Genomic DNA, 8,652 nt, shown 5'->3' with positions numbered 1-8,652 from the left:
AAAATGGTTATTCATGGCACTTTTTGTTGAAAAGAAGCAGAGGTCATCAATATAAAGGCTATGGGAGCACATAGGGCCAAGGCAAGATCATTAAGTCAAGCTTCAGAAAAGACATACATCACTCAAGATCTCCTGGGCATTTCTGACACGTATAACATTGGGTTCTTCCGGAAGAGATGTCCACTGGTGAAAGTAGTGCCGATACTCCAGATCACTGAGGATGTACTGGCATTTTTTAGCCAGTACATGATTCATCATATCATTGGGGATATGAACATTTGCTTTGGTGTCCTCATAATCTCTTCTGTAGTTCAACTGAAAAACATTATTTTTTAAAGACAAAAATAAGAAAGGAACTAAAATATGAATTACTCAGATCAATCTTTTTTAGAGTCTCATCTCTAATATAGATCAGTGTATCTTTAGAACAGACTATGATGTTTTGAAAAATGATAATTCATTATGTTGTTCTTATTTTTTAATTGTCTCATCTGATTGTAACATAGGGTAAATAGTGATCTTGGGCTTGCTTTTTTTCCAAATCCAGAGGCCTCTATATGTGTTTGATTTGGGGGATGGGAGGAAAGGAGGAAGCACAGACCCATAAAGAGGTGCTCGAGGCTACCTGGCAAGGGCAGGGAAATCTTCAAGAATAACTCATTCCTCACCACCTTCTCTCTTCAGCTAATCTTGAGCCAGAAGGTAAATTATAAGTAGGCAGATGCACTAGCACACTTACAGTATTAAATAGAAAAGTGAACATTTTGCTTACCGCACTCCTCATTTTTTGGAAATCCAGACAGTGAACCACACCAGGGAACTCACTGATTTCTTTTCCAGCAAGGTAGTGGCCCTTCTGCTTCACATACGTCTCTTTGTATTTAAGCTGTGAAGTAGATACAGCACGGAGAATCATTAGAATTTTCTAAGCAGCACCTTTCTTTTCAATAAACCCTCAAACACCAGCCTTGTTCCAGTATAACGACAGACACATAGACCAGTGGAAGAGAATTGAGAATCTAGAAATAAATCCAACCAGCTAGGGATAGCTGATTTTCAACAAAGGGAAAGACACAATGGGAAGACACAATCTCTCTAACAATCGTTACTGGCAAAACTGGACAACTATCTGCAGGAAAATTAAACAGGACTCATACGTGACACCATACATAAAAACAGTCTCAAAATGGATCAAAACCTAAATCTTAAATCCAAGCCTATGAAGTTCATGGAAGACAAATAGGGACAAAAATTGGGGACCTAATCTGTGGTATGAACAGAATATCAAACATACTAAAAATGCACAAACAGCAAAAGGTAAACTAGATAACTAGGCTCTCCTAAATATTAAATACTTATGCTTATCAAAAGACTTAATCAAAAGAGTATAAAGAATATCTTCAGACTGGGAAAAAAATTGGCTTTGACATATCTGGGTCCAATCTCTAAAATTTATAGAAAATTCCAACACCTTAATGATAAAAAGACAAACAATCCAATTTAAAACTGGGCAAAGGACATGAACAGATATTTAACCAAAGAAAACAGTCAGGTGGTTAACAAACACATGAAGAGATACTCACAATCATTAGCTATTAAAATCCATTGCCATCAAGTGGATTCCAACTCACAGTGACCCTATAGGACAGAGTAGAACTGCCCCACAGGGTTTCTAAGGCTGTAAATCTTTACAGAAGCAAACTACCTCATCTTTTCTCCCACAGAGTGGCTAGTGGGTTTGAACCCCTGACCTTTTGGTTAGTAACCAAATGCTTAACCACTGCTCCAGCACAGCACCTTCATTAGCCATTGTTGTTGTTGCTGTTATTAGCCATTAGAAAGATGCAAATTGAAACTACAATGAGATATACAATCTCACCCTGGCAATAAAGGCACTGGTCAAAAAAACAGAAACTAACAAATGCTGGTGAGTTTGTGAGGATATTGGAACTCTTATACAGGGATGGTGGGACTGTGAAATGATACAACCTCTATGGAAAATGGTATGTCACTCCCTTAAAAAGCTAGAAATAGAAATACCATATGATTTAGCAATCCCATTCCAGGTATCCTAGAGAAGAGCTGTGACACAAATAGACATTTACACACTCATGTTCACTGCAACATTATTTACAATAGCAAAAAGATGAAAACAACCTAAGTGTCCATCAACAGATGAATGGATAAACAAATTGTAGTGCATAGATACAATGGAATACAACGCAAAAAAACAATGATGAATCTGTGAAGCATCTTATAACACAGATGAATCTTGAGGACAGTATGCTGAGTGAAATAAGTAAATTACAAAAGAGCATATATTATATGAGACAATATTATATAAAGTCAAGAATAGATTTACACACAGAAAGAAATATTTATTGATGGTTACCAGGGATGAGAGGGGAGAGGGAAGAGAGAGAGAATCACTAACTAGATAGTGTTGTTGTTGTTGTTGTGTGCTGTCGAGTTGGACCTGACTCATAGCTACCCCTCCTTGGGTTTCTGAGGTGGTATCACTATGGAAGTAGATTGCCCAACCTTCCTTCCCAGGAGTGGCTGGTGAGTTTGAACTGCCAGCCTTCTGGTGAGCAGTCAAGTGCCTTAGGCACTACACTACCAGAGCTCCCAACTAGATAGTAGACATGTGTTAATTTTTGTGAAGGGAAAGGCAATACACAATATGGGGGAAGTCAACACAACACGACGAAGGCAAAGGAAGACACTGGGAGGTACACATGAATAAAGGCCAATTATGGTAAATAAGATAACTGCAACAGCAGTAATAACAAACAATTTGTGAATGGATTTACAAATAAGTATGCTAAATAGGAGGTCATACAGAACTATACTCACATGCATATACATAGGCATAGTTGTGGATTTTTCTACATACGTATTTGTATATGCTCCATGTATATTCATATAAATAATAGAACATATGGGGGCATAGCTAAGCAAACTTCTCAGACATAGCCAAACATCTTGTGGGACTGGATTTCAAGGCTAAGGACCATAGTCTCAGGGGACATTTATATCAATTGGGAGAACATTGTACATAAAGACAACGTTCTACATCCTAGTTTGGTAAGCAGCACCTGGGGTCTTAATAGCTTGCAAGTGGCAATCTAAGATACAACTATTGGTCTCTTCCCACCTGGAGCAAAGGAGAGTGAAGGTAACAAAAGACTCAAGGAAATAATCAGTCCAAAGGACTAATGGCCTCAAGAACCACAGCCTCCTTTAGTCTGAGACCAGAAGAAGTAGATAATACCTGACAATTCTGACCAGGAACCCAATAGAAGGTTCCAGTTAGAACAGGAGAAAAATGCAGAAGAAAACTCAAATTTATAGGAAAAAAAAGGGTGGGGGGCAGAAGTACTGGTCTGATGGAGATTAGAGGAACCCTTGAGACTGTTGCTCTAAGTCACCCTTCTAACATGTACCTGAAGCCACTCCCAGAGCCCACCTCTTAACCAAATAATAGACTGGACTATGGAGTAAACAGTAACACCCATGAGGAATATGCACTGTAGAATAATCAACTATACGAGACCAAAAAGGCAACATTTTCCCAAATACAAAGATGAGAAGGCAGGGAAGGACGGGGAAATTGGAGGAATGGAAACAGGGAACCCAGTGTGGAAATGGAAAGAGTGCTGACACATTGTGGGGACTGCAACCAATGCCATAGAGCAATGTGTGCATCAACTACTGAATGGAAAACAAATTTGCTACATAAACGTTCACCGAAAGCACAATCAAATGTTAAAAAAAAAAAAAAAAAGGACCCTCAAATCTATGAGAGGAAAAAGTCATACTGACCTCACTATTCACATAGTCAGCATGCTTGGCTCCAACAATGGGAATATAGCGCTCATCCAAGGTATAGCCATAGGCTTTGGTTCCTTCCCATGCCCCCTTATACAGTATCTAGAACAAAGAAATATGTGTCAACAAAAGTTTACATTCAACTTATTTCAGACATCACTTAAAAAATTGCGATAATATTTATATTTAAGAAAAGGCTTAAATCTTTACAGTCTTTATTGTGTCTATCTAAGAACAGGACAAAGTGAGTGACTTAGTGAAATTAAATCTATAGACTCTGAGGCTTTTTACAATAGGACTTAACTATATTTATAATTCTAGTAAAAGTGACAAGACATTTACACCCAGGGAATGAATCACAAGATTGTTCCATAAGAGATGTGTACCTGCACACATACAAACACACAACCCATTCTTTAAATTAGCTGGATTAAATTTTGGAGGACAAATCCTGTGTTTGTTGGCTGGATATGCTTAGACGTGATTAGTAAGAAGAACAAGCTTCTCCTTCCCTCTGGCTGTTGGTAGCTGCTCAGTTTTAGAGCTCTTTCAGAACTTGTTCCATTATTATCTATATATTTGCATATAGATCTGTTTCTCTCACCGGATTATGAGCTCCTCAGGGGCATATCTCATTGAATTTTAGCACCTTGGAGCCTCACACAGTGCTGGCACATTACAGGTGCTCAAAAGTTACCAGCTGAATAAACGCTACTCACCCTGAATAATACATTACTTCTAATAAAAACACAATGCAATAAAAATATCTTCTTATAAATTCAGCTGTTCACAAAATCAGCCAAGAATATGAGTAATGACAAGAGCGTAAACCTAAGTTGTATGTATATCACATAAACTGGAACTTACAGTACTATAGAGTTTTCCCATGTCCTTGGAGTGGGAGATATGTGGTGTGTCTGGAGAGAATATATACTTGCCCTTGTGTTTATTAAATGTTTCTTTATATTTCACCTAAGGAGAGAAAACAAAACAAAGAAAACCCTTTTGATTACTATAAACACATATTCAAATTTTCATAGGACCTACCTCATAATATGGGAGCACTTGTAGCATAGTGACTAAGGCATTTGACTGCTAACAAATAGGTTGGCAGTTCAAACCCACCAGCCACTCCTCGGAAGGAAGACTGGATAATCTACTTCCGTAGAGATACCACCTCGGAAACTGAAGGAGGGGTCACTATGAGTCAGAATCCACTTGACAGCAGTAAGTTTGGTTTACCTCATAATATAATAATTACTCCACATTTAACTTGATCATAGCCAAAAGGCTGAGAAGTAATCAGTCTACATAAAACTAATGAACAATCTGGTTGAATTTCAGTTCATTTTAGCTAATAGAATGGAATAATTTGGACAAGAATACAGATGTTATTTAAAAGTAAATACAGCATACCACCTATAGTGACTTTTAAGATACCTTACTCCTAAAACATTACATGCCCGATTTTCTTATAAATAATTATCTAGTGTTAAGCAAATCCATTCAATGATAGACAACACCCTAATCTATGTACTTTCTCATCTGCAAAGCAAACTTACATCACTTTGATTGACTGAGTTAATCTTGGCCAAAACAATCTCTGGAGGATCCACCACACTTGTAAAGTTAGGATAGTTGTTAAGAGCATCTTTTTTATATTTTATCTGCAAAGAAATAGAGACAATTACAAGTCTGCCCTCACAGGATACCTACCTCCACATATATGTAAGGAAGACAGACATTAGGTAAGAAAAAGAACAGACTTTGCATACCTGGTTCACCATTTCCTGGTTCCTAGTAACTCTTACATGTTCCACAGAATCCAGGGGAATCCAGCCAATGCCTCGGAGCCACTCCAGGTCGGCTTTGTAGATATTCTGAGAGTGAGAAGGCAGATACAACGTAGATATAAATGACTCAGGCACAAAAAGACAAAGAGAAGATTAGGAAAAAAAAATATTTTGGAAGCTTTTTAAGGATTTCTCTAGTGGCTGTTGTCTTATTCATTTAATCATAGTTTCCTTTGTTCACTCGAGTACAGTTCTTGAAACTGTTATTATGAACAAGGCACTGTATGTACTAGGTGCTTTGAAGGATAGTGTAATTAAGTATCTAGGAGTACAGAGAAGTCCTGGGTAGCAAAAACAGATAACATGCTTGACGGCTAATCAAAAGGTTGTAGGTTTGAGTTATTCCATAGATGCCTTGGAAGAAAACTTGATGATTTGCTTCTTAAAAAAAAAAATCATCCCCTGAAGAACATATGGAACATAGTCCCGTATATATATTTTCTGACATATGTTGGGTTTCTATGAGTTGGAATTGACTCCACATCAATGCTCTCCCCCCCCCCAAAAGCAGAGAGAGCATTTACAAGGAGCAAAGTGGTACTGGCTATGAGAGTGAGACCACCAAAGTACTATGCTAGTTAAGGGAAGGAGCTGCTATTTTCCCCTATGGGCATAAGAAAAGGCTTTACCAAGGAGGTTCTATTTTTAGATGGATTTGAAGCATTTAGTTATGTGGAAGTATGTGGGGGCATTTAAAGTAAATAAATTGCACCAGCAAATGGTCATGTAATTGTAGAGAAGCAGGAAGCATCTCCTCAGGCCAAGGATACTCTGCCTTCCCTCTCTTCAGCTCTTGGCTTCTCCTGGCCCACTTCACACCAAAGGAAGAGGTGCTGATCTGATGAAAGTTCTGCAATAGTCATTATTCCACAACAACTAGTGAGGTGGGATGTTCAAGTTCAGCACCTAGGCTACAGGAACTGTCTTCAATTTCTTGTTTCCTTCCTGGTTGTGATGGCAAGACCCAGGTAGTGGTAGCTTCTCTGTGCATCTAACCATACAAGTCACTGCACTGTATTTCTGTTCCCTACAAACTGCAGGTAGAGGATGTGATTCAGGCTTCAGTGGGAGGTGACATTTACATTCAGTAAAGCCTAGGAGCTCTGGTAGCATAGTGGCTAAAGCACTTGACTGCTAACCAGAAGGCTGGCAGTTCAAACCCACCAGCCACTCCTCAGAAGGAAGGTTGGGCAATCCTACTATCCGTAGTGATACTGCCTCGGAAACCCAAGGAGGGATCACTATGAGTTGACTCGACGGCACATAACAACAACAAGCTTGACCAAAGCTCTGTGTGAGGCAGTACTGGGTCCTCATGCAGCTAATCAATACTTTGTTTCCCTTTTACTTTGATTCCTTGCAAACTTCTTAAAAAATGCCTCAAGGAATGAAGAGCTTGGCAATCAAGATTGGAGTGTTCCAAGGTCCTTGACTATACTATCATTTAATTTTGTCAAAACCCCAACTCAATCTCAATTCCCACCTGCGCTAATTATAATTTTAAATTAGCTGATAACTTTCCATGTGAATGTGAGTGAAGAGTTGCTAATGACAGAAATGGGACAAAATCAGCAGGATTTTTTTAAAAAATTGGCTTTGATCTTGAAAGATCTCAAAAGCACATGCAAGACACAAAGTTATCAATCAGCAACCACCCTGATTTTTGTCTGCCTTATATTCAGCTTCAATTTCCTTCTGGGGAAAAAAAAAAGTTATGGCTCAAATTATCAAAGACTGGTGGTTCTCGAATATTGCATATATTTTCAAAATAACCATCACTTACATCACTCTGTAGGTCATAGGCCTTCCTTGCCTGAATAACATCATTTTGGTCAGGATGACATGTCCATTGGTGTAGGTAATTACGGTAATCAATGTCACTGACAAGACTCTGTCCCTCCTTGGCGGCCAACACAGATACCATATCAGGAGGTATATTGATTTTGGATTTTGTTTTGTGATAGTCCACTTTGTACAGTCTGTCATTCTGAATTTGGCCTGCATGTTCAAACCAAACCAGCTTAGGATCGTCTCGCATTGTCGGAACACCAACATAATGGCCTCTTTGCTTTACATGTTCAGCTTTGTATTTCAGCTGGTGGGAAGAAAAATATAGATTCCGTCAATTTTGACAAACACACAAGGTGAAAAGGACTTGACCTTCTTCTAAGGAACATTAGTAAATTCAGCCCCTCAGCTTTTTGTGTGACTTCTCTTGAGAATAAATAACAAAAAGTGTTGATAGAAATAAATATCGATTTTAAAATAGAAAAAAATATATACATTTATTTTCTAATTCTGACTATTTTTATTGTAGGCCTAGAGATTTCAGAAAGGCCTGAGAATACAGGAAAAAGTAAAGAACTCAAAACAGTAGCTTTTAAAGAAAAAAAAGAAGAAAAGCCAAAGCCCATGGGAAAAGGGTCAAAGGGGAGCAGGTATGCCAACTATTGCCAAGCCCAGCACAGTATGCCAAGCTGAAAAGGGACACTCTTAGGTGCTAGGCTTTAGACAAAGCTGAAATCCCTGATAGACAAGGTCCAACCTTTGGGAAGTATCCTAGAGTCAGTGTGAATTACCTCACTCTGAACATCATTAGAGTGATGGGCATGGACAAAGGGCACAGCATCAGGAGGCAAAATATAACCCGTGGCTTTTTGTTTCTCCCAGCTTTCCTTGTACTGGTACTGAAAGACAGAATAGCAACAAAGGTTACAATGGGGAGTCAGACTGGAAGGATAAATTGATGGTTTAAATCTCAGAAATACAGTTATCTGTGGTTCATGTCCCTATACAAAGTAACAGGCATCTGGGTAAATCCATACCTGGTCCAATATCCGGGCTGCCTCCTGGGCAGTGTGCAGCAAGGGGGTTTCTGTGAGGGTATACTTTGATTTGTTGTCATTCCAATCTTTCCGGTATTTAATCTGAAATTCATAGGAAGTAAGTTACTCAGAGTTAAGAAAAC

At 38.7% G+C, this 8,652-nt stretch overlaps 1 protein-coding gene across 1 annotated transcript in view; it reads right to left on the bottom strand.

The window, feature by feature from the left end:
• Positions 1 to 8,652, bottom strand: part of NEB (nebulin) — a 260,540-nt gene that overhangs the window by 84,989 nt on the left and 166,899 nt on the right. The window contains 9 exon segments of the mRNA XM_042783652.1: positions 118 to 315; positions 773 to 886; positions 3,826 to 3,933; positions 4,699 to 4,803; positions 5,394 to 5,498; positions 5,607 to 5,711; positions 7,468 to 7,779; positions 8,264 to 8,371; positions 8,510 to 8,611. Coding sequence (XP_042639586.1) covers positions 118 to 315; positions 773 to 886; positions 3,826 to 3,933; positions 4,699 to 4,803; positions 5,394 to 5,498; positions 5,607 to 5,711; positions 7,468 to 7,779; positions 8,264 to 8,371; positions 8,510 to 8,611 — 1,257 coding nt within the window.

Source organism: Orycteropus afer, unplaced genomic scaffold, assembly GCF_000298275.1.
Source record: "Orycteropus afer afer isolate SDZICR_OR568_19922 unplaced genomic scaffold, OryAfe1.0 scaffold00023, whole genome shotgun sequence".
Classification (NCBI taxonomy): Eukaryota; Metazoa; Chordata; class Mammalia; order Tubulidentata; family Orycteropodidae; genus Orycteropus; species Orycteropus afer.
The sequence above is the reverse complement of the archived record's forward strand: the minus strand, read 5'-3'. Positions and strand labels throughout refer to the sequence as shown.